At 38.4% G+C, this 26,526-nt stretch overlaps 1 protein-coding gene and 1 long non-coding RNA gene across 8 annotated transcripts; one reads left to right on the top strand and one right to left on the bottom strand.

Annotated features, from left to right (window-relative positions):
* On the bottom strand, nt 1-25,530 carry LOC111245187 (uncharacterized). Of its 7 annotated transcripts, XM_086981887.1 has the most exons (16): nt 25,136-25,527; nt 21,458-21,577; nt 19,228-19,373; nt 19,011-19,110; nt 18,634-18,706; nt 17,648-17,834; nt 17,332-17,521; nt 16,962-17,067; nt 16,494-16,646; nt 5,685-5,780; nt 4,763-4,930; nt 4,067-4,281; nt 3,591-3,625; nt 2,462-2,708; nt 1,821-2,001; nt 1-1,586 (listed from the first exon to the last, which is right to left on the bottom strand). In XM_086981887.1, exons 2-14 carry the CDS (start codon nt 21,511-21,513, stop codon nt 2,644-2,646), a joined length of 1,590 nt encoding a protein of 529 aa, XP_086838013.1. In that variant the 5' UTR covers nt 21,514-21,577; nt 25,136-25,527; the 3' UTR covers nt 1-1,586; nt 1,821-2,001; nt 2,462-2,643. The 7 variants fall into 7 exon arrangements, with proteins under 7 accessions (XP_086838013.1, XP_086838011.1, XP_086838012.1 ...); XM_086981885.1 differs by lacking the exons at nt 1-1,586; nt 1,821-2,001; nt 2,462-2,708 and having other exon boundaries at nt 3,364-3,625; nt 25,136-25,525; XM_086981886.1 differs by lacking the exons at nt 1-1,586; nt 1,821-2,001; nt 2,462-2,708 and having other exon boundaries at nt 3,364-3,625; nt 21,458-21,679; nt 25,136-25,525.
* On the top strand, nt 12,654-18,354 carry LOC147757665 (uncharacterized). The gene is made up of 2 exons (XR_015322463.1): nt 12,654-13,218; nt 14,379-18,354. It is a non-coding gene; the product is annotated as an uncharacterized LOC147757665 (long non-coding RNA).
* Nucleotides 25,531-26,526: the final 996 nt, after the last annotated feature.

Consider the following 26,526-nt stretch of genomic DNA (forward strand, 5'->3'; position numbering starts at 1 on the left):
AAACGAGTCTTCTTACACAGACTTCCAACTGGTAAATTCCTATCCCAGTGAAACGTAAGCGAAATTAGTTATCGCGTTAAGAAATACCTATTTTAAAATGAAGCACGTTGTGTTGCACTTTTACTTAGTTCGTCCGAACTTCTAGAATGTATAATATATACACAATGGCGTCAGAAAAACCATCAAGAAAGTGGTATTTTATGTGTCTCTCTTATAGAATTTGTCAAAGAAAATTTCAGCAAAAAATGTGTTCTTGTTCCTACAACTCCCTCAGCTCACAAAACCATTAAAAATTCCCTGGGGGTAAATTTCAACCTCATTGCGACATGAATAACACAGATACTACGTTCGGTTTTCGGAAATACTCGTTTTAGATATAAAGACATTATTACTCAGAGCGTGGACATCTATCGATCGATAACAATAAATTACCCCTTCAGTGCTAAGCTTTCAACTGTTATCAGCTTGTTAGAAGAAACAAAGATATCATACTTAAATATAGCCCACCTTAGCCCACCTTACAGCTTTTCGTCGAGATGTACAAGAGATTCTTGCAAAAAAAAATACCTAAAAAAAGCAGAAACAACAAAATGCACCCAATATTTGGACAATCTGGCAGCTCCTACCGCGTTAATTATGAACCATCTGGATAAAATATAAATACCGTTGTACCGTTAGATCAGCAAAAAATCAAATATCTAAATTACATTGTAGAGCTTAAATACCAACAATAAATTTTCCAACAGTTGTCGAGTAAATCTTGCCTAAATTAATATTGCCCTCAGTAAAAAAAGGAGTTCCCGCGGGAGGAAGTATTTATCCGATCAATGAATGTGAATTTTATATACTAAGGTAGTTTAAACTTGATCAACCATTTTGTAAATTTGCCATATATATACATATAATATATCATAAGTAAGTGCCCCCCGGAAAAATACTAACGCGCTTGAAAACGAACTGAGATAGCTCATATTTATCAATTATCAACTAGCTTGGCACAAACCTGAACTTTACCGTTAATTAATGAAAATACACAGAACCAAAGATTATATCAAATACTTAGTATTTAAATCCAATTGCACTCCTTTTGTAGGGCTTGAAAAACAAAAAAGGCTTTCCCATATAAATCTTTGAGAAATTATTAAGGGCTGTCGAACAAATTGCGAATTACAATTCTTATTTAAAAAAGTATTAGTTCAATCCGACCACTTCACGAGGACAATTTGGGTAATGAAGTAAACAGACACAGTGTTAATGTACCAGAAGACCATGCGGGTTTCACCCCCCAGCGTAAAACGGGGTTTGCGCCCCCCTGTACTGCTATTATTTTAACGAAATCGAATCGTTGGGAATACAGCTAGATCGCCTAACGGATATAGCATACAGTCGTGTTTACCGTTGTCATTTGGTCGTCATTTTATCAGATTGTTCATTAAATTTCATTGAAGAACACTTACTTTAAGATACTTTGTATGTTTCGAGTTTTATGTCCGGTATCGCCGATGGACATTCCATCACACGGTTAGCTCCCAGCACGAAACAAAGTCTGCTTATGCTTGAGTTCGAATGTAGACCACAACGTATGCCTAAGATTAGAAGGCAAATATATTATCTATCACCGAGATACCGTAATATACACTACAGCTAAGGTGTACAGATCGACAGCATCCGTTTCCAGATCTCCTGATGTCTTGCACTATAAGCTGTGTTATCCCGTTTTATGAGTCCTATTTGCCTAGTTCAGTTAATCTTCTACAGTCATTTCTGCTCTTCCATTGGAATTACGGGGAAAAATAAACCCTAAGTCGAGTGTTACTTGCATGATAAGTGCTCTCTTCATGCCTTTCTGGCGGTCGCTGGTCAGGATCAACAATAACGCGAGCGTGTCGTCAATTTTTAGGGCAGTCCTTAGCCACTGAGGTTCCAAATGTATGCATTACCCCATGGAAGAACGCTTTGCAAGAGTTCAGCGATGGCAGCAAGTTTGGAGTAAATATGTAACTTAAAAGACAGCCCAAAAAAAGGAGCAAGTTTACTTATAAAAAATAAGAGTAAAATAAAGATTATATTCGTGAAAGTTTCTTGAGCTAAATTTTGATTGATCTTGAGCTAAAAAATTGAATCGTCAACTGTATCAAATACTTAATGCGCCAGAAAATTGAAAATATTAGAATATAAGAATTATTATAAAAAATAGGGTATTTCTAAGATAAGATCTTTAGAACGAATTTCATTTAAGAAGAAACTCTTAAAAGAGCGATTAGCTAATATTAGTAATAAAAGGGCTTTTATTGTTGATGACCGTCCTGTCAATTACTTAATCTGAGAGTGGTAATTCCTTCATTCAAGGATAATATAGCCTTAAAAATTGCTCTGGATGGCGATGTGGATGGCATGCAGTCCTGTCTCGTCGATACCCCGGAGATTAGTAACACATGTGATATACTGATCTGCTGTTTACCTTAGGCAAAATCTGAGACGAAGTAGCACACCATTGCCCGCTGCATAGTTCTCTCACAGGTATTCAGCCGAGGCCAAAGCGAGCACAGCTACTCGTATGGCATTAGAGCGTAATGCTCAAGCTTGGTCTTAAGTGTGGCGTAGCGCTTGCGGTAGTACGAGACCTTGATCAGCGTCGTGTTCTTACGCTAGCTGATATTGTATCGAACGCGGAACCGCAGAGCGTAATAGGCGCGAAAACGAGTAGCCTGTGCAGAAACGTAAGTAGTGTCAGATCGGGACCAATTATTTTCTGGGTAGTATTACACCGACCCCAAAAAAATACGTTCTTGATAAGAATTCGATTTGCGTCGGGCAAACCGACCCCCTAGGTTTTTAGTGGTACATATATAACGACAAACGTTTTGAAAGGGTGAAATAAGCTTTAATGGCAACAGTAACCTTTGTTCGTTATCGTCCATTGTTTGGATAACATATGAAGACAGCGAAGGAACTTTTCATTTTACCTATTTGCGGAGTTTATTCAAAATAACTTGCTTACGAGGACGCGTTGGACGAATCACAGCCAATAGCACACAACAGGTGATAATCTAAAGGCCCTGAATATGGTAAAAGCTGCTAATAAAGGTTCTGTTATTCAGTGTTACGCGTCACTTTTACCACACGCATCAGGTCCTTGTTTGTGGAACGTGAACTACAGCGAGGATAAAAGGAATAGCTTTAAAATCAGCTCATATTATTTTTTCTTCTATTATTAGATTTATTATATATTATATATTATCAAAGACATATAGATTATATGTCTTTGATCTAAATGTTAGGGACTGTGATTTGGCGCATTCATTAAATCATTATATATATATATATATATATATGTGTGTGCAGGAAGTAACACGCTTGAAATAAAATTTATTATATTTATTAGATCCTCTGTTATTTGACAATGGTAAATGTAGCTACATTGTATGAGTTAGCTAAGAACTGTAGGCAATGTGTCGATAAGGTACATAAAAGCATATCCATAATTGAAAAACGTGTTCTTCTCATCTTAGATCACCATATCCTATAGAGAATAATTAGGCCAGCTATCGGGAGAATGGCACAGAACAGAAAAAACCACGGAGTCATACCGGTTGAAGCAGTGAAAGCAGGGTGGTCCTCGTAACTGAAATCGTACAACGAGCTTTTGATAACACTGTGTTCCGGTATCCTCATCTAATTACGTGTCAGGAGCATAAAAGGAAAAAAATGAATGTATAGATAGAATTCTAGTCTATTTAAGTTGACTATTATATATCAGTATCCAGTTTTCTTACTCAGAATATGGTGTATTTAACATTATCATATCAAGTTTATGAGGTCAGGTATGAATATACCTCTCAATATGCGGTTCTTATAGTTAGCCAATGCAGCTCGTTCATTCACTCTTCGATTGTTGTACAATTTTATATTTTATTTATGTTTATATTGTATCGTAAAGAGTTGATCAACGAATAACAACACGAGCTTGCAAGGGGAAGTAAAATAGGACCGATGTTAAGTACCTATGTAATGCAAGCATAATTGAATAAACAAGCAATAATAAAGTGTCTGTGTGTTAACATACAGATAATGAGGTTGTGAGGTAGTCTGAAGACGTTGATTATCGTGGCACTTAATAACACAGTGTTTTGCTAGCCACTCATCCGTGTCCCTGCGATAGTCATTAAACTCTTTCGATTTCCATTCGGGATGCGGCTGTTCCTCATGACAGTCGTATGTAACAAGACGGCTTGGACCATGCCTTTGCACGAACATGTCAATTTTGCAGGATCTGATTGGCTATATGAGGATAAGTGCAATTAGATGGAAATATTTAGAGGAGAGGACCAATTTTAGTTTAGAGCTGATTGCTTTAGCAAACCAATATGGAAGTAAACTTTTCATATGATAATTATTGTTTACGTCAAGTGTGCCAACAATCGATGCAGGTCAAAAACGCTCCTAGCATAATTTTTCTGCTCTAGGACTTATACTGGTCACCATTAATTTAACCTAGGGAAATTGGTCTTTTGGTTGTGAGTGGGTCTATTAACGTTTAGGTTTGGCATGAAGCATGAAAATCCCACTGTTTATTGTCGCTTATGGAGGTGCATGTTGTCGTTTTATGGTTTATGGGCGTTTTTGTTGCATGGTTCTACGTTTCCACTTATAATAAAATTTATTTCTTAAACAGAATATTCTTTTTTACGCCTTTTCATCGCGCATTGTTGAAGAACCATTTTGCTAAGTTAGCGTCACACGTAAAACCGCGCGGACTTACCGCTCCTGGCATTGCCACGCATTCGTCAAGGCTGTAAAAATGGGTTTCGTTTTTTGTGCAGTTCGAGGGCATGAAATCCGCGAATATTCTGTATTTGAGGTATTGGCAATTCATCACGAGACCCCCGATTACTCGAAGTAATACGTCTTTCCGATCGAGTTTGAATTGCTATGAATATTAAAAAGTATAGAAAAATATCATTAGCCGGACCAAAAGCATCTCATACGATAACGTAGTGCATGTATACTATGTAGTCTGGTTATTTTCAATGGATACTGAACTGAATAAGTGGTCTTGGTGTAGATCTGGCCTTTTCGGCCATTATATGCCTGGCCTCGATTTAGTGGTTTCTAACTTTGGATTTCTCCTTAGGACCTTTTTTCCCTATAGCTACTTGCACTGACTTAGCGAAGCCATCATTTGACAGAAAATAAGGTTCAAACATTACATGAGACTCCGCTTAATTATAAGCATGATGCACCAAACCTTTTGCTTTAATTAAAAGCAGAAAGATAGTACCCGTAATAGTAGTAGAAGTAGTAGTAGTAGATGTAGTTTAGACTCCACATAGATGACTAAGTGTGAGCCTAGTATATTTTGAGTTTATTCTTGTATAGCTGGCTATAAACAATTCACTTCGAAAAATTCTACAGTTCTATAGCAGGTGGCTTTAGATTAAGTATTGAATTGGTAGACGGTATTATTATTGTTTCATTTCCTCCGTGTTCATTTAGTTGTTTTTACAACTCGAATTGCGGTATAGCAAATAATAGGTGTTTCAAAGTCACACGATTCAATCTAGTCAGCTGGATATCTAGCTAGCTTTTGGTAACCAACAGAAGCGAATACGATTTCCAAACGTATATGAAAATATCAGATAGTACCTTGTATATATTATGTTTAGTATATAAGATGGACTTACCCTAAATGCTACGTATGCCGCATATTCGGCTGCAATCGTGAGGTCCTTATCAAAGATCATGGACTTCTCGTCACATTCTGTGGCTCGCTCAGCTGTCTTGCGTTCATCAATTTTATTCAAGAAAAGTGAATTAACTAGATGACAGAAACATACTGCCACAATGCCTTTAATAAACCAAAACATCGTTTAGTAAAGCTTGAAAAAAACGTGTAGATTTTCACAGTACGTGTTTCAGCTGAAGTTTCTGATGATCCCACAAGAAATAATTCCGATTGGTAAACTATTATTATTCTTTGTACGTAGAAAAATCATAGAGCAGTCTGCCACGCTTTATTAAGCAAAACGTCTACGAAATAATCGATCGTATGTCCTCTCGATGCTTGTCAATCCTAGCGCAGTACGTACATTTTTGCAAGATAAACCATCGCTCCAACACGACATTACTCATAGATCTTTGATAATATAGGGAGAAAGCAGGGTTGCGTTCTGGTCGTAGCCGAAGCTGAAGATGTCCTGCTGCAAATACAATAGCTCATCGATCAAGTCAGTCAGGCACATGCCCAGACCGATAACAATTTCGAGCGACTCAACATGTACACAATGTGATACGTCACTCTATAGGCTGACGTGGACGTTCTCTGCGGGCGCTATTTTATTTTATAGATGATTGATTTAATACGATTCTCTAACAGTGGAACAGGGATGTTGATTTTATTTGGCATCTTTTTATTTGATGATTCCAAATAATGGTAACGTTCAGCTTCGAATAGCTTGCAATTTCTTAGCTTGTTGCTTAAAGGGTTAACTGTGAAGGATCCTCGTTGTGAGTGCTTCGATGATTTTCTCATAATTTCATTTGTCACAAATTAATTTCAGTTAAATCTATATAACGATGCTACGAACCACACAATGGACGTTAAACATCTGTAATAATCAATATACGTTACAGTTTTACTTGTAACGGTATAATAAAAGAGTTGTTAAAAGAATATTTTGGGTGCTCAAACGTTTTTTTTCACTTAATTGTATTACGTTTCATTATCTCTTAAGGCGATGTTAATGCCGACCCTTTTGCCTCGATGTCGTAGAAAAAAACCACATAAAATTTTCAATCTTCCTTAAAAAAAACGTGTTCTAAATAGTTGTATATATTGTAGCGGGTAGCAGACAGCTAATGACACAAGAATGCAATTTATTCGAAAAACACCTTACTCTCCAGCAGTTCGATAGCAATGGAGACAATTCAGATCTTGCTTTGCCTTTCATAGGCACCGTAGCTATACACAAACGTGTAGCGTAAGAATTTTGTGCAAGACAAATCCTTGAAACGAAATTTGTTAGTCGTATCCGTTTTTTTTTCTTCAAATTTCTTCTTCTTAGTGTACTCTTCTTCTCGAAACCTCTGCTTAACATTTGTGGAATACTATAAGGAATCTCGTAAAATCTGTTTAGCCACGGTTAGGTGTTCGGTTCACTAACCAAATAACTTTAGCCTAAAGGCAGCGGCCAATGCCTTTTTTGTTATAGACACTTAATATATTAGGTACCGCCGAAGAAAGTCATTCTGGCTTTGTATGGTCATCCCTCCTTAATTCAAACCCGGTAACAAGGGGTCAGGTAATTTCTATCGAATGTCTGCATTTCCGTTCGTGCCGCACGAATCTCTAGCACGTAGGCCATTTGGTTCCAAAATGTTGGAACTTATCAAACATAGGCGTGATGCAGCTCGTCATCAACACATAAGGTGTATCTCTGTCAGCTGGTACATTGTATATAGCCGTCAGTTGGCGACGGCGAAACTATTTTTAGCTCCGCTTTTTTGGTACTGCCATTCTGCTGAACTAAGCCAGTAGGAAACATTTAATTGGCCAAAATGTCTACTGATTCCCGCTCGAAGTAGTTAGCATTTGACGGAAGCATCGTGTTAAAGTCTGTACCCAAGTGTCGTTCGGGGACAACAACCCAACCATAAAAATTCTGTGACTCTGACCCAGTTACTACGTCTTGCAAAACGGAATTTTTTCCTGCATTAAACGTATTTTCGGTGCTTTAAAAGTCTGCAATCGGCGCAATATCATGAATGTCTTCGTCAGTAGCTTCTTCTAAATTGAGACTCGGGAAGTGCAAGCAATGCTTGTTCTTTGTATTCCATCTAGTAAACGTTTAAAATATGATAGAAGATTTAGGACAGGATATAAGGAGCCATTCAACATTAGCACGTAACGCGTCCTGGCCTCGTATAGTGCTGATTACACGGGGGAACAGGAGACTTCAATTGGACCAATCTTCGATGCTGGGCGGTTTGTCGCCGTCTATGGGAAGCTGAGAGACGATCCTCCCTTCGATTATCTTTCTAATAGCTCTTCGAATCCGGAGTAGAGGCCTAAGGAGATATCATATGAGACGAAACGATTTCCACTACGCAACGTACAATCCAGGCCGATTTCTTATCCATACAATTAATCTGCTCAGAGCCTGATTTAGACACTGAGGTAGGCTCCTGCCAACAAGAAGCAAATTTTAGTGATGGTCGCCGAATTTTTTCGACCAGTGTGAATCCGGTCGCTGTGCAACAATATGATCTGCTGAAGGAGGCACATGCTCCAGTCTTACCAAGCAAGTTAGTCATAAGCAAAATATTCCAGGAAACTGCGATCGGACGAAGCGCCTACTGACATTGAAAATCCTGCAATTCTTTTCCTTTTCATTCACGCTGAAATCTGTTGCCTATAGTAGTCCTGTGGTCGATGATCTGTAATCGAGCAATTATTCTTGACTGTGATAATCATTAGTGAACGTTGTTGACGTAGTTCTTATTTCATAGAAAGTTTGACAAACTTCCTGTACTGAAATGCATTTAAATTAGAAACATCAACACGAAGTAAAAATGGCGAGTACACCATTATTTTTAGCTGATAACTGTTGGACAATGCAGCTTTTAACGTGCCTTCATCTGCTAGCTTATTTTGTGAGTAGGAAGGACCAAACAAAGAAGCGCATTTGAGCAGGCACGTAAGGCTGACTATAGCTAGAAGGAGGCTGGAGACTGTGATAATCGTTAGGTGCCACACTGTCGGGCAGCGCAGAAAGCTTGCCCTAAAAGTAAAGGCATTTCGCCGGGATTCTCATCGAGAGGTACCGAAAACTAGTGATTTATTAAGCTTATTATGGCGCTTGAACTATGGCCTAAGGATCCATCTAATAATCTCATACTAATAGTAAGATCTAATGTTATTTGCAAAGAAAATTTTCAATGTAGCTTGTACTTGCTCGAAAGTTTGCTATCTCGAGCTCGACTGAGTCTGTACTCTCAATACTGCTGTTGAAGCTGTAGTTTAATAGTTTAATACTTGCACAGTAAAGTGCGTCTAGTGTGCCAGCGTACCAAAAAAAAGGTTATCTATGGGCTTCGCAGTTAAAACAGGCCATATTGATATATAGTCTCCTGTAATATCCGTACAGCCAATCTATAAGGTATCGATAAGTCTCGGATTATCGTAGTATACCTTATTGTACTGAAAATTATAAAAAATATTAATATAAAGTTGTGCGCACTTTATTACTACGCAATTGGGTGCCAAGAACAGTCGGGTTCAGATATTCAAAGGACTAAGCATAGATTATTATAGATAATGTCAGCTAAAGTTAATTAATTAGTTGGCTATGGTTATTACCCATCAAAATATAACGATAATAATAAATGACATGAAAATTATTCGCAACCACTTTTACAGAGGTTGTGTATAAAGCCAATGACGGTATTGGCGAACCTCACCGAAATGGGCACTAAATAAAACGCATATCTGCTACGTTTATTTTGGCTTCCGGTAGATTATAGAAAGCCGATATGAGCACAGACAAGATCAGTCCTCTCTGCAGTTAAAAGTAAAGCATTGATGTATGCGTGCTCGCTTTAATAGAATAGGAACACAAACGCTATCAGGCGTTTATAGCGCAGGATAAACAGATTACTGCTCGAAGTATAATTGGTTTCGCCAACCTGCAATGATAGAAGTACTATAGATATCAGAGCCCACAAAAACCCCAGAATAGCAACAACAACTTTTCAATCGAAAGCTAACAGATGGTGCTGCCACACTTCTATGGCCTACTATGATTAGTAAGAGATTTATTTTATGCTTAGCTTTTCTTTCAGGTTTAGGGGAATGACTTTTGGTCTCTAGCAGCTTTTGTCGTTGTTTTAGTAGGACTGCTTCGTATACTACGATAATGTAATCAAACACAATGTGTTTATTTTGAACAACTCTATCGAAAATAGAAACTGAAGATTCGGTCGTACTTTTCCCGTAGTCAGCTCTAGTTTTTCCGCCATCTTGAATCGTTTTTGTACAGATAGAATCTCCAAAAAGTTTTCTAAAAACCATTCATTTTATCTTTAGCAATACCTTGAAAAAAATGTGATGTAACTAGAATCTAAGTAGACTAATAAAACAATTATACTGTACGTATTTTATTCTTGCAATCTATCATTTAGATAGCTCCATTCACTTGCAGAGTCCTTGGGTTTCCATCGTCATTGTTTAAACTCACACGGACAGGTTACGAGCAAAACAAGTTTAGCTAACCACAAGAAATACTGCTAAAGCAGAAATTACTCTGTGGATCTGAAATCTTTTGCAACTATCAGAAGTTGGTGATAGACCTCTACCTTTGTCGTTATGTAGCCTAAATTATAGAAGACGTGCGAACTGACCTGATGAAATAGCATGTATACGGCAGCATATTATTTCATTGGAGTCTATTAACTGTTTTTCTCTACATGATAAAACCTTTGAAGCATGACAAACTAAAATTTACATCGTTATAACCTATATAATAATAGTAATAACAACATAGCAGTTGATAGCTGCGCTTAGTTAGTACTGAGTATCTGTTAGCAGCACACACTGTCATGCAGAGCGCAAAGGCTTGACATGTGAATAGATCTCCATTATCCACGAATTAACGGGCCTTCGTAACATACGCAGCATGTAAGTGTCCGTAAAGTTACAGTTGTTCGTCTAAAGTGTAGGTAAACATAGCGATATAGGCATACTAGGTAGTCCAGTTTGAGGCCCTCCTCGCCTGACCTTTACTGAACGACGAGCTTATAACGATTGCCCGAATGGTTCAGCTTGTAGATGGAGCAGTGACAAGTCTACACAGAATACGTTCCGTATTCGACACGTGCAAGATGGCCGAATGAAAGATAGCTGGGGTTAACAAAAGCTGACTAGTTCATTCTAACAGCTGCAACTACTGGAACTAGGAGACGATTCGAGAATTTTATAGCAAGGCCGCCCTATAAAATATATGGCATACAACAGACTTGCATGGAGTTCGAGGCCATACAACCGGACATTCAAACAAAAACAAATATTTGTATTTGTTTTTGTTTGAATGACAGAAACAGGCCATATGTTGAGCTTCCAGATCGCAAATTACCAATCCATTCAGTATTGATTAATTCAATAAGATTAGAATTAATCACAAATGATAAGCAAACGTCACGATAGAATTGTCCCTGAATGTACCGTTCGAGGCGGTATGGAATACCTTGACGACATCTTGACGGATATAGACTCTCGTTACCGTGTTGAACTTACTGGAAATGCAGAAGCAAGACTTAAAATCGTCTCACATGAAAAATTACTTTGTGTTTAACATGCAGCAATAGTCAAGAGCCTAACGCGTTACTATTCTGTTCTCACGCCGTTTCAATATTTTTTTTTAATCAATGGAATGGTTCTAACTCTGAAAGACAAATACACCCTTGTATCTTGACCATCTTGAGTGTCAAATATAAACAATACGGATTTTTCACAACTGTGCAATAAACCTGTTTCAATTATACTATCATGCTGAAGTAATTTCTGCGATTGTCTAAATAAAAAAATAATTATTTTTTAATTCAGTCACTTTTAGTATAATTTAGATATTGTCTTATCAACAATGTTTAGTTGTTTTTAAGACACAACTAAATGTATCACAACGTAACATATCATTATCATTTTGATAGATGATCTTTTGCATTTTTTTTTCTAGTAATTCCACTACTGTCAATTTTCTGTGGTCTCCGAGCGAAAAGCTGGAAATTTTTCCATCCCTTTACTGAAACTAACTAAATACCATTTATGGAAATCGTGCAGAGAGTGGAATAGATGATGGTTTTATGGTGTATACTACATCCGGATGTTGCCGGGCTTTATGGCGGATGCATCAAGCTAACTCAATTTTCGCCGCGTAGCTAGAAATGTATGTGGGCATTTACGTGGTAGACGGTGATAGCTTATTACAGTTCCGGAGTTACTGACAGGGGAGATCCGAATCGATCATTTCACAAAGCGGCAATTCACAATATACAACATTTTTATTATCTCGCCAAGCCCATTTTCGAAGAACATCATTCGAAGACGTTCTTTCGACAATACGACTAGGGCCTGGGCAGCACTTTTACTACAAAATTGTTAAATATTTCACCTTTTTAAGGCGAATTTCTATTCCAAAATTTAATGCGAAACCTCGCTCATATTTAATACGTTTTTTTGGGATACCTTTACTTAGACCTAAGACAATTTCACATCTAACTTACCAGCAACCCTCTACTTTTAAGTGCGTCGGGTCGCCCCGACTCATGTTATCCGAAGTAACTGACAAAACGGCCAATGCCTTCGACAACGCAATATTTATTTGCGTTAACTAGCTTTGAATATTTTTAAATATGCGACATGTTGAAAATACTATTGATCTAGGTGTATATTCGTTATCCTTCTACAAAGATACAGTATTAGACCGGTGTAACGCATTGTGCTATGCTGTGACTATGCTATCTATAAACAAATCATGCCTAAACCTGGCGACTTTCATATGTTTTCACTGAAAGTAATGCCGCCATATTTACGTGTGCTAGTGCTCTGATGGTACTTGTGTCTTTACTATAACGGTCTAGTACAAATCATAGCTGGCATCCTAAAGCTAGTACTGGACCGTAACTACTAAGGGATCAACCAGCCCCACGTAATGGAAGATGTCACAAAGGGAAAATGAACATTGCCCTTTGTACTGCTGCAGGGACATATTTGTGAGCCCTTGAGCCATTTGAGAGGCATAGCTCTCTAGAGGCACAAGAAAACTGACTAAATTTCTAGACTACCATGAGGCGCAGTGTTGTGCTGTATAAGAAAACGGAAGTGAAAGTTGCTTTTATTTGGAAAAGGTATACCAGCAAGACCAAAATGTGTTCTCTTGCTTCTGCTAAGCCCCTCCAGTCTCTAGCGATTTAGCACAAGCGCGACCAGGTTGTCGAGCGAAGTTTATGCCAGTGAAGCAGAATTTGCCATTTCCACGCGTTCGAACCCGCAAATTGTGGCAAATCGTCAGGAAAGCCATTTCACGATAAAAACCCTCGGTCCGACTAACAGGCCAACGAGCGGGCAAGTACAGACTAAGCGAAGCGTCACTGAGCATTACTATTTTCATCGACGAGAGATCCTGCATACTGCCTCCGTCCTCAATTTCACATGATTCTGTCCAGGTAACGAGTGTACTCGTTGTTATTATTATTATTATTATTATTATTATTGAGTGCTAATGGTTTCACAACGGAAATTTTAGGGAAATAACACTTTAAGGACTGACAAATCGTACACATTTTACCGTAGTACTTTTGGTGTTGTTATTGTTACAATGGAGGAGATTACCGTGAGCATTTTTCTAACTATTTTTCACTTTTTTTCTATTATCCTTTAAGTACTCTGCCGGTAACTAGCTGAGTAAATGTAACGATACCTGCAGGATAGTCTAGATCGAATGAGAATGCCTCAGAAGCTAAAATAAGCGAATTTTCTTTCATTGTACCACTCTTTCTCTACAGAGGATCGACAGGCTATACTGTATACAAATACAGTATAAACAAACTAGTTTGTTTGTTTATTTTTTTTTAACTCCTGTTTCCGACTCTGCGTCGCGTGACTTTTCAAGCTAACAAAACTAACGGCTTGCATTATTGCCAGTATACACGGGGTGTCCCGAAATTCGAGGAAAGATTTTCAGTGGTTGATATATCACGTCTTCCGAACCGTTTTATATTTGAGACTGTCACCACATTTTGTTTTGCTAGATTCTTCATACCGTTCGTATTTGGGCGAACCTACATTTACCAGTGCTGCTTAATAAACTATGTCGAATGAATGTCTTGAAGATAATTAGCGAGTAGATTAAACGTTACATTGAATGGCATTTTTGTAAGCATACTTAAGAGTCATGTATATGTTCTGGATTATATATATATATATATATATAGCTAGAATACCACTTATCTTCACCTGTGTTTTAGGTCTCGACATGTTTTAAAATGCCTGGTCCTATTTCCAGTTAAAGTACTCACAACACCTGGCCGTCTTGGGAAGCCTGTGTTGAAACATACAAAAAAAGAGGAACGCCATACGCGTCGAGTCGAGTTGAGTGTAGAGTTTAAATAATGGGGCGGCCGCGGTGGGAAGTTTTTGCTATGTCCTACCAAGCAGATTATGCTAAAGATCGGTGGGTGTGCACGTAGAAGGCATTAGCATAAAATCGTTAGTAGTTGCTTGTCGACAAAACGATCTTTGTAGCGGTTCACCTTGCCGCTACCTCCAATTTAGAGGTCCAATAATGAGCTTGTATCCTACGGAAAACTTTTCTTCATGTGCACAGCCTCTGGCAACCAAATGGCCTATCCGGGACGGTGGTGAGGCTGTCCTTACGAGCGATACAACAATGAAGGATTGGCTGATGGTGACTCAAATCAACCAAAGCCCCCGACCGATGGAAAGTCATGAGTGACCGTCTGATGATTGATGTTTTCCTTCGTGCCTACCGGCCGTAATGTAACGGTGAACATTTTCGGCTTCAGCTTATAACCTTGCGCAATGGTAAATTTACATTAGGGCCAATTGATCATCCTACTTCTACTTCATAGGAACCTTGCATGAAGAGCCATTCAAGGATATGCTAAAAATATTGGAAATTGCAAACCTCGAACGTTGCAAACATTGTTACTTGGGCGAATCGCGTGTCGTCTGTCCAGTGCATCACCCCGTCCTGTTGTATGAGTTAAGTACACAAAGCACAATGGTACCAAGAAAAATACTGCAGCCAGTGGTGGGAAGTAATCACGCTTTATTAAAATTGATTAAGTCACAAAAAACGTGACGAATAAATACACACGTTTTAATATATTGTGACAAATATCAGGCAAATAATAGACGCATTTCTGACAAGGTTGATACCTCACTTTTCTGAATACCGATTTAACGTTGAAGCAGTGGTCTTAGAAGGGCTCAAAAGTTTAGCCATCGCTTTATTTTTTCAGTTCTCTTAGCATTCTTTCATTTCAAATGTACTTTATTAAATATATTCACTCTTATACTAAAGCCCTGTTGTAACTTTGGAGGATTAATAGGTAAACACTATTCTGGTCGTATTCGAGCAAGCCATCTGCAGTGAGTGTCGGTAAAAACAACATTAATATAAATAGCGGGGAGTGTGGGGTGTTAAGATTCAATTCTTTTCGCAGCTAAGAATTAGCTAAATTGACCAAATAAAAGAAATCAAAAGTTGTGGCAAAGCTGACCTTTGTTACGCTATTCAAACTGCACGTTTAAGCGATTCCTTGACGTCTAATCTGTCCTTGTTGTTGAATGTATTATTACACCAATTTTATATTGAAATTATTATAATATAATGGTAAACAATCGATGCAACATAGACCTCTTAGGTTAGGTTGATATATATCAAAATAGCTAATAAGCTTTTAAAATAGCTTGAAAATTTGGAAACGAAAATCGGAAGCTCAATTATCTTTCCACCGACACATCTTCGACGTTGTAAAAGCTAATGCTATACTAATTCATCGATACCCTCATTTAATACTACGTTCGCAAACATTTTTCCTAACCTTGCATGGCCATAGAGAGAGAGAGAGAGAGAGAGAGAGAAAGAAGAAGAAAATTTTATAAGTAGACACCTAATAGTTACGCTTTCCCTTGAAAAGACCGCAGCGAACCTTGTATCGCAATTCACATATATATATATATATATATATATATATAATATATATATATATAATATATATATATATTATGTATATATTAGCATAATAAATAATGTATTTGTGTAGTTTATGTCGTGCGTTCAATATTATAACTTACGGTTGTAGTTAGATATCAACTATTATACACAGAACGCTCAACGCAGACATAATCAAATATGTATCGTCGACCGGTTAAGCTATTAAAAAGCAAAAACAGACAATCTAAAAACCTTAGGTCATTTAACCCTAGTTATTATGTGCACTCCGCCCCAATTCAAACAACGAATTGATCTTCGTCATATGTAAATGATGAAAATAGGTATATTACCACACGTACGTGGGTTAGAAATGCGATCGGGGTTGCTGCCCAGTATTTGCCGCGAAAATCATATGTATCCATTTTCGTTTCTTTTCCCTTTACGTTCTGTTACGGTACCTTCTGCGGATACTCGGCAATGGTTCTCTACAACATATTTGATTTTCTTCACAGCTGCATCGACATCTTCGGCGGCGACATCGAGATGGAAAGTAGCTCGAACAGAAGTTCGAGTTATAGGGAACATCCGAACCTGAATTTCTTCGCCAAGCTCATAAACTTCGTCGTGGTAGATCTAATAATGGACGCAATACAAGCCAATTCGTAATAACGTCCCCGCTAAATTACAAAAACATCCCATTCATCTAATCTCCCTGATGCACATAGTACTTGTATAGTAAAGCTAAAAAAAAAAGCTTACCGTGTCAACAAGTTCACAGAACTGAACTGGGTTGTATCCGTTCTTCATGTGAAGAATCGTCATATTGGTTTGAACCTTTGTCAGGTCTATTGAGAATATGTCATTGTCAAAAGGGGCAAGCTTTTGCGCAAAGGCATAGTTTTTTTCATGATCCTGAAAAACGCCATAAACATTAACTCATTTTTTTTTTTATAGCGTTTCGTGTTAAATTATTTGCTTCTCATATACACCTGGCTTTAGCTAACAGGGTGAAGCAAGTGTGCAAGCAAAGTGAAAGCAAGTTCATTCGTCTCGACCGTAGTAGTGAGCTGCACTAGCTAGCCTATACAAGGTTGAGCTATTCAACTAGCATCCTTAGACGGCAATCAGTCGCGTTGCTCTTCACTTGAAAAACAAAAAACCTGTGACTCCAATTCAGCATACTATTAGCATTACACCAAGAGTGCTAAGTGGTCATTGACAGAGTACCTTATAAAGCCCTTTATAGGTCGTGTTTAATGCGACGATACCGGCTGCTGCCGCAATTCCCACCTGACGTAGTCCGCCACCGAGGACTTTCCGTATACGCCGAGCCCTAAACAAAAAGGACAAATTATTATTACGAACGAACGTTTCTGCTTGCGTGAAAAGAATTTCTTTTCTAATTATTATTATTATTGATAAACGCATCAAGAAAATTAAACTTCTATGGGGCCTAGATCGCTGTAAAAGTTACCGTGAGTAGAAAAATCAGCGATTATGCCTTCACCTGAAACAGCGTTGAGCTAGACAAATTGCTTTATCTGTATAACTAAAATAAATAAACAGATGGAATAGAAACTGTGCAGCGAGAACTTACCCTTTACAAAAGTCCTTGGTGCCTGCAAGAAGCGATCCAATGGGAGCCCCAAGACCTTTTGAAATACACATCATTACAGAATCAGCGTTCTTCGTCAACTCGCTGGGAGCGCAGTGTAGGTATGTAGATGCGTTCAGAATACGAGCGCCGTCGAGGTGTAGGGGCAGACGATTTACTTTAGCGAAATTACCTACAAATCCAAAACATACAGTGCGTAATTAACGCGAAAAAAACTAGACTTGATCCCATTGTATATTTATTGGTCGTAGAAACAGCCGTATGTATATATATATATATATTGGTTAAGTGAGCTAACCAATCTGCTTCATGTAATCACAGTTAAGAACAACGCCTCCCATGAAGTTGTGTGTGTTCTCGAGACATAGAAGTGCCGTTCGTGGTGTGCAAACATTCTCGTGGGGCCTCAAGCGCCGTTCAAAATCCGAGATTAGGATCCGGCCGTCGTCTTGCGTAGGAGCCGGATTGATACTCAAGCCACCTAGCTATGAAAGAACAACACAACAGCATAACTTGGGTTTGTATCTTTCTTCAGCAGAAGAGAGACTTTCTCCGTGCAAGCATATATAAAGTACTGCGTTAATGTAAATTTCGTATAAATTCTTAGTGGACTGCGCGTGATCATCATCGCGTCCGTTGGAAGTGGCTCACTATAGTAGATAGTGAATACATACACAATAACAATTTTACTTTAAGACAGTCGCTAATGTATAGCAAATCACTTTATATTAAAGGTGATTTACTGTATATACCGTAAAACGGTGACGACACTGTTCTACAGGTAAAAACCCCCTTTGTTAAAAAAATAGAAGGCTCATTTACGCGAATATCTAACAGAAATAGCAGGCCTCTTGTTACAAATAGATAAAATTTGATAGTAATGTAATGCAATTCCAATGAGATTGCGTCGATATTGAGCACCCTACGATTTTATTCGAACCAGGGGGCGTCTAATGTAAATAAATAAAATCAACTGTAAATAAAATAAATCAAATAAAATTTCGATCGAAAGAAGTCGTACGATATAGGCCGAAAATTTAGATAAAGTTATAATAATATAATCACTGAAATACATCATCATCAACAAATGGCAGCTAGACTGGGATATCTAATGCAGCAAAGGGTGATATTATACAATTATACCTTCACAATAATAGGTAAAAATACATCTAATTATTATTATTTTGCGTACAGTACGATATCTTTTTACCTAGTCCGGTTAATACATCGTCACATTAGATCTCAGCTAAAATTGATGAACAAAAAGAATAATGAGAAACCTACCGACGAAGCACCACCCTGCTCGTTCAGGAATATGTGACACATATCTCCACACAGAATTTCATCACCGCGTTGCCTGAAATGATCATTATTCCAGCATTAAGTATTCCATTTCTGCAGTATTGTCACATAGAATGTCATGTCTATGACATATAATTGTATGGTAATAGGTGTTCTTGGTATGAGCACCAGACTAATCACGCATCGATCAGGGTAGCCTGTTTTACAGGCGGCTTTAGATTTTTTTTGAAATACTTATCGATCGATCGATCCGTCCGCAATTAAGATTCACAAAGACAATTCTTCGCGATTAAATACTGAAACAGACTGATCAAGCCAAATTTAGAACTAATTTAAATAACAAGTAGGACCGTACGTACTTGCAGTGTGTCATAGTGGCGCAGATGTTCGCCATTGTTCCCGATGGAAAAAACAGCGCGTCCTCCTTTCCAAACAGTTCGGCCACCATACGCTGCAATTCTGCGTTACCCCATATTTAACATCATACACACGAAGTAAATCATCATAATGTACTTTTAAAGTAAAGTGAGTAAATAACCGCTAGGCGAGACACATTTTTAAAAGCCTGATCATTACCTATAACCGTTGGGTCCTCGAAGAACATGTCGTCGCCGACCCTAGCCGCAGCCATTGCGTCCCTCATAGCGGCTGTTGGTTTCGTGATCGTGTCGCTGCGAAAATCGCACACGTGTCGGGCACGCATTTCGGCGTTTGGAGTCGATCTAGTTTCAATAGAGGACACCATATGATTATGACGGTAATGTATGTAGCACCAATAATAATCTGTCCGCGTTCGAACAATAAGGACGACAACTCCGCGTAAACAGTCTGTGCAAACACCCATATTGTCTGCCGTTTCAAATATATGACGCAGACATACCTGCTTCACAGACTTTTTTACTTATTTGCAGGCAGGTCAAGTGTGTGTGGTATCAATTTCGGCTATTAAAGTTACATGTGACATTTTACGCCAGTACCATTCACCTGGATCTTCAGCGTCTCCAGCGTTGGTATAAATATATTATACCTGCGGAACGCGCATCAACTGTGTTACTATTAGCAGAAATTCGTTAGTATCGTTTGACAAACGCCGAACTCATTTTCTATTGTTTGTAACATCGATCTCCCATCATCCCGTTTGTATTCATCTATGAATGAGTACAAAAGATCAATAGGGAAATGCTGTTCCTTTTAGAGAGAACAATCCCGAAGCCGTGACTCCCAACATCGCTATATGAGAGAATACTGCCACACAAAAATGCCAAGCGTTAGTAACTTCATGTTCTTCGATGCCCTATTTCGCCGCGCTATGTGATTGATTAAGGGGGAAGGTCCGATGCTTGGTCCGCATGCAGTGGTTCCCCCTCGTTAGAAGAGGTGCAAGGAGCCGTAACAAATGTGTTCTGGTTACATCTAGTCTCCCAACATCCAGCAACACTACACAGTACGATCGAGAAGTCCACATGCAGTCGTAGGGGGCGTTCACTGAGCGTTTTCCAATAGAAGTTCACAGAGAGAGGTGGGTGAGACAAAAGTGAAAAGGCTTCCTACCCTGGCCGGTATACTAAGACCATAATGCGACTATCTAGTCATCCGCCTCGATTTGCCGCCCAGTCAACTCAATTTCTAGTCGTGATATTTTCCGTGCATGAGTTATACATACATTTACACTTCATAAAATAATCTTCTCAAAAGGCCAGTTGAAATATATATTTCATATTGAGAATATATATTCTCAAATATGTATAAGTTATTTTTGTATTACATCTGCCTAATGGACCTGCTAGCCCTTAGGACACTTTGGTTGGTAAATATACTCCAGAAGGAAAAATACCTCTTAGCCTTGAAAAATAAATGTTCGGTGGTCAAGTTTTTCTTCCTGTAAGACCAGAACGCTTCTTCAGCGTATTCTGCAATACGCTGGTATGCGAATAAATTGGGCAACGAGGCCTTAAGAAAAAGCACTGTACATGAATCTTGTAATCATTTGAAAAATGGAAATTGGAGTGCCGAGGATCAGGATGGCCAGACGTTGGCATCCTAGGACAAAGACGCATTGTAAAAGGGTTCTCACAAAAGCAGACCTTCGACTTCCGTGACCTCTGTCGACCAAAACTGAAACATCACGCGTAACATATTACCTAATTAAAACTTACATACTGAAAATGCGTACACTAAGTATAAAATCGATTTCTCGAACCAGCAAGAAATGTGCGTGGTATATGTCGCCTGCGAAAAACCTGCCAGGAGCATGCGGTTGCCCAAAATGGGTTTAAGTTCAGCATCTATTGCTACGACATATTCGCCAAAAATGAAACGATGAATGCAGCCAGCTATTTCGAGTTTCTCAAAAACCGTGGGAACGACAATCGAGTATACGCAGTGTGCTTACTGACGATACCAAACGTTATCACAATGACTTAATTGCTTTCTTATTTTAGCAGAGGAATACCCAACGTTGGCTTTTGCTCGCTTATTTCTCCGCCCTGGTCCGTGATTATGGTGCTTTTTATGACCTATGAACTATGCAGAAACTACTAAATATATAAGTCTTATAACTATATATGATCCATGTGTGGTATATATGTACATAAAATAAAACATACATTACTATGAGCCATTATCAATGTCACTTCACTGCGTTTTTAGAATTCTCTTGAAGACTTTCAAGGGTTTTTCCCTAGAAAATACTTAAAACAGTGGGAATGGACTACTCTATCACCGACGGTAGAGCGATACGATGACATAATGGAGCAAATACTTTTTGCTTATTAAAGGTCAAAGAAAAATTCCTCCTCACGCATACCTGTTTTTGTATAAACACTTGTCACAACTCAGTTGAGCTAATCGGGTAACTTCCATCACCAATTGCAACTTACACTATCCAGCCTTTCAGGAATCCAAATAGCGTAACCGATGAGAGGGCCTATTTCACAGATCAGATTTGGAATAGAGTTACACACTTGCAGGTTTTTTGCGACCGTAAACCTGCAGAGTTTTGTTTCTTCGAAACAGTCGATTTAAGCTCCTGGATAGAAAAGAAAAACCCCCAAATCTCCAAGTAATAAGAATATAAATAATTATATCTGGATATATAAATGGAAATATCCGTTCCAATTTCACCCACTGCGATCGATTACTTATAATAACAATATTCGTTGTTTTTGCATTTTGTGTCTTCGCACCCGTGCCTGCCGTTTGATCAACAGATTTAGCAAATTACATTTGTATAAATACGCTCAGTTAATTACAAAAAAAGCTGTTATGATGATTATTTGCGAAGAGAAAAAATACAAGAAGAACAACCTAGATCAATTGCTTCGATCAATTCATTGATTATATTGAAGTGTACATTATTTTTTACGTAGTATCGCTGATAACTTAACTGGCCTATACTGTGATAGATGGAGTCTGGAGTAGTGGCTTTTATTTCCCTAGTAATTTTTTCTATATATAAGAAGGTCCGACCATATCGTACTGCATATTAGCAAAACACTTATATTGACACTGGCGTATCATTTTATTGTTACCTGAGTGCTTTTTGGCGGCTATCATTTTACCACGTATTTCGAAAGCTGTACGTGCTGAAATTTTAGCAAACGATACGATCTTTTGCCGAGGGATCATTGCTTTAAGAAAAAAGTTCTGCGAAAAATATCATATTATTTGCTATGCTAAAATGTAACCATGTCATTGTCGAACAGGTGACGACGCGAATATGAGGATCTGATATGATTCATAAATGAAAAGGACCGTGTGTATTAACCACCCGTCAATTACTACGCATTTAATTTCGTTAGTTTTAGACCCTCTCATAGCAGTTGTGTTGAGAAGATCGCGTTCTTTGATTGAATCTGGGTGTTCCGAAAGATGCCTAAACTATTCGGATAGCAGTATGTAAGTGTAAGCTTCGCGTTTTTTAAATGCGAATGAACTTTTGCTCAACTCAAAGATAACTTATTCCGCCAAAATCACTAGATTCTGAAATTTCTATAATCAGAACTTATCCTTTGCCAATACACCAGTTCCTGAAACGATCGTACTGTGTAATGTAAGAGTGCGATCGTTTACCAAAAAGACTAATTCACTTATACGAAGTATGAGCATAAGGCGCTACACGGCCGACCAGAAGAGTTCCTCTTCCACTGTTGGTGCTCTACATGGTGTAGTCGCAGTATCATGGCCTAAAAAAGGACCGTCTACCATCATCGTCATAACACATATCCGGTACCAAGACCAAATAATCGAAAGCTTTGAAGGCGCTTTGGTGAAGATCCAAATAAGTAAATCGATTGTAACTGAGTGGAAGCGATTTAGCGAGAAGCCTGCTTCTCGTGTCGCCAGATTAGCACCGTATCTAAACGTATTTGCGTCTACTTGGGACAGGGCTGACATCTTCTATTAGCTACTATGGCAGTTTTATCGGTACAAGACACATTAATAAAGCGATCATGGTAAGCGGGACACCAAAAAATTTATTACTGGCGATCGAAGCATTGGAAATGGGGTCTAATCTTGATATTGGGCCATAAAATTGTCGAGACCCGCCGAGATTGACCACGCAGTCGGTCGTAATTGGTTTCATCCAGATCGAGTATCGAAAGTTGAAACGATGCAGCTCCGTAGACAGTTATAGCTTTTCCGATTTCCGGAAGAAGATAACAGATACCGAAAAATACAAAACGCTGTTCACCAGAAGCAATACAATTATGTAGATGTTTAACTATTGACAGAGGCTCGGTTTAAGAGACTGTATAGGCATAAATTAGTAGGTTTCGTAAGCTGATAAGCTCCTTTAGAGCTTTTGCATTAATATCAAGAGTTTATACATATTATTTTTTTCTTTTATTAATTTAAAATTTTTATGGTGACGAGATATAGCACGAGAATCTTTAGTGCCAGGAATGCATACATCGCTAGTTAAAAAAAGGGTTAAAAATAGGGGTAACTTTATTTGTTTTTAGAGAATTTTTTTTATTAGATTATTTTAGGCATTTCTTTCATAGAAGATTCCGTTCGGGTTCGTCAGTTTTTGAGTCAGGGGTCTGTTTTTGAAGCTCATCATTCAGGGCATCTTGTCGTTATAAATAATTAAGCTTGCTTGACCCAGTTTTGTTTACACTTTATAACATTTATATAATCTAATTATTTCTAACCAATTACACTTCAGTTCAGTGTATAGTACACTTTCCCTACGAAAACTACCGCCGATAAAGCTCTCTGCTACGTATGATGATAGGTAACCTCCCCACTAGAGTCGACGTGTGTTGGCCGATGATAAAATCATGCCAACCTGCCATTTTTCATATTTGCATGTTCGAATCGTAAAATAAGTTTTTTTTTTTCTTTTTTTTTAACGAAACAATGATAATTTGAGCGACTCATCAGTGTAGGTGATGCGTTTGTCAACGGCTCTCGCTGTCGCTCCGGCACTCGTTGCGTCTTTAGAATTCGATTCTTGGACCTCTTAAGTAAGCAGTATTAACGCTGTTGATAGTATTAATGACCTTCTTGATAGAATCAACTTGCATAATTATCTCCTTGAGTCATGTCTAGCAGGCGTCTTGGCCGTGACAGCGGTTTAATAACAAGAATATATTAACATAGATCGAAGCGATATGATAATCTCTATTACCAAACGTCGGCCATATCTGCCCCTATAACGCACGGGTGATAAACTGTTGGAATGACATGAGATCGTTACGGTTACGGGGTGCGACTACAGTTGACATTCGATTACGCGTCTTGTCGTTAACCGCTATTATGACAAAACGGGGGGGCTGGGGCTGAGTTTAATTGGGATTCCTAACAAAGGCTTTACTTAATATAGGTTACACGGAGTCGTGTCTGGTTACTGGAACAATACACTAGATGAGACTACATAGTACAACCGATAACCTAATGAGCTTAAGACGTACGCCAGGTTCGGGGGGTGGTAATGAACGTTGGTGGGGTAAGTTAGCAGCGAATTACATCTTTGGTCATTATGGACGGATTCTAGAGCAGTTCGATTTATTGATCGAATCTGAGGTTACGACAATTAAAGCAGCTATTCTTAGAATAGTCGAAGAAATCATATTGGACTCATGTTCCACATTAAAGCTATACCAATATTGTTTTGATAAGTATTTACATCACTATAGATACTATAATATATATATATATATATATATATATATATATATATATATATATATATATATATTAATCATTGGACGTAATCTACTATTGTAAGATTAATTTGCTTTTGCGGAAAACTGACGTAAACAGAGAATCACAGTTATAGTTCATTGCTCTTTTATTGAACAACAGATGCCGTCCAGATACTTTGTCCTTGAAGCTCCGCTGAAGAAACTCCGTGTGAATAACCCAAATCGACTAAAGCTCTATTATTTTACCACATGCTTTATGAGCGGCTCTGATCGCATAAGTTGTATTAAAATTGCATGCATTTTTTGCGTAGTGGTCACAAATTTACACTTACCTTTCGGAAAATTAACAACACATATAGAAGTGCGTAGTTGGGCTCGATTTCGTTGGCGGCTGTGTGAGTCTTCCTTTATTTCTTTGAAAACGGGATTGTAATCTTGCATTGGCTAGGATTTGGATGTGGAAGCACCCGAACGAAACAAACCAATTAAATGTGTCTATTATAGACCTGCACGCGTCTGAGATGTGAGAGTATTAGGGATCTGAGTGTCTAGGATCGTGTTTGCTGAGGCAATCTAAAGACCTCCTGTGTTTCGCGCGCTTAGCTATCATTTTACCCTCGTGCAGTAGCCGATCGTCTTTTGTTTGGTTGCTTCTCGTGACGTCACAGGACCGTGAGGGGTAGATCCCTTGCCCTCCCGGCCATTGCTGAATCATGCCAGTGACAGCAGCCGCGGAAGCAATACCGTGCTAACAGCCCTGTCCGAACGAAAACAACTACCTCTGTTATAATGTATCAACAACTGGGACGGCAGCAGCTGCTAATCAATTGAAAAAAGAAAAGGTTAGAAATCAGAGGTAGGTCGGCATCGAACGATCTATAATCGGTCATTAGGCACTGATCAGTTTTTCAATACCCCTTAGACGCGGTTTGAAACAGGTACATAGTGAAAAGTAATAATAACTATTTGGACATTTTTAGTGCGAGTTTTGCTAATGTATTTTTTATGTAACGCAAGATGAAATTAGGCAAGGCACCCTTGAATCTTAATTTAATATTCATTTTATTGGACCCTCTACTAATCGCATGCCTGGCATGGCTGAACATCATTGTGATTAATCCGAGCCTTTAGTAAAGAACTATTAACCGATCTGTAAAGTATAACATCTAGACAGGACGCTTCTGCGTGAATATTAGTATCTGACCAGCCCTCGAGAAACAACAAAAACAAATAATCTGAAAACTATCTTTGCCTAGCATTATAAAATCGTTGTAGCTACTTAATCGCACGCCAGCACGATACAAACTAAGCTTTCGTGTAATACCATAACCGCTTAGTAAATGAATGCTGTTAGTGAAATTAATAAGCATGAGTGAACTGTTCGGCGTGCAACTAATTGCCTCCTCCCCGTAAATATGAGAAGAATTTAATATCCAATTAGAACTACATCTCTACTATCTTTGAGAGCTCCTACTTTAAATCTGAACTACTTTAAATAGTACATTGTTCAGTTTCATCATTGTAGTTAGTTATAGTATTCACTAGTTTTTTTATACCTAGGTTGTTTTAGGTAGCTACCGTTGGCCTTGTGCATGTCGAGGAGTGTGCCTGTGGTTTTCACTACTGCTACTGCCTATGCAGTACCGTCAGTTCGGGTAATCGCGTAATCGGCTTCAAGTCGGAGATAACCTATCTACGCAATCTCTTAGTATGGCAAATTCGC

The sequence above is a fragment of the Varroa destructor genome, unplaced genomic scaffold (genome assembly GCF_002443255.2).
Source record: "Varroa destructor unplaced genomic scaffold, Vdes_3.0 BEIS01000002.1, whole genome shotgun sequence".
Lineage (NCBI taxonomy): Eukaryota > Metazoa > Arthropoda > Arachnida > Mesostigmata > Varroidae > Varroa > Varroa destructor.

Coding starts and splice junctions, on each gene's coding strand:
- LOC111245187 (XM_086981885.1), bottom strand. CDS start 21,513: ATGGAAGTTACCCGATTAGCTCAACTGAGTTGTGACAAGTGTTTATAC. Junction 17,522..17,647: donor TGATTACATGAAGCAGATTG/GTTAGCTCACTT, acceptor TTGGATTTGTAG/GTAATTTCGCTAAAGTAAAT. Junction 4,931..5,684: donor CGGCATACGTAGCATTTAGG/GTAAGTCCATCT, acceptor TAATATTCATAG/CAATTCAAACTCGATCGGAA.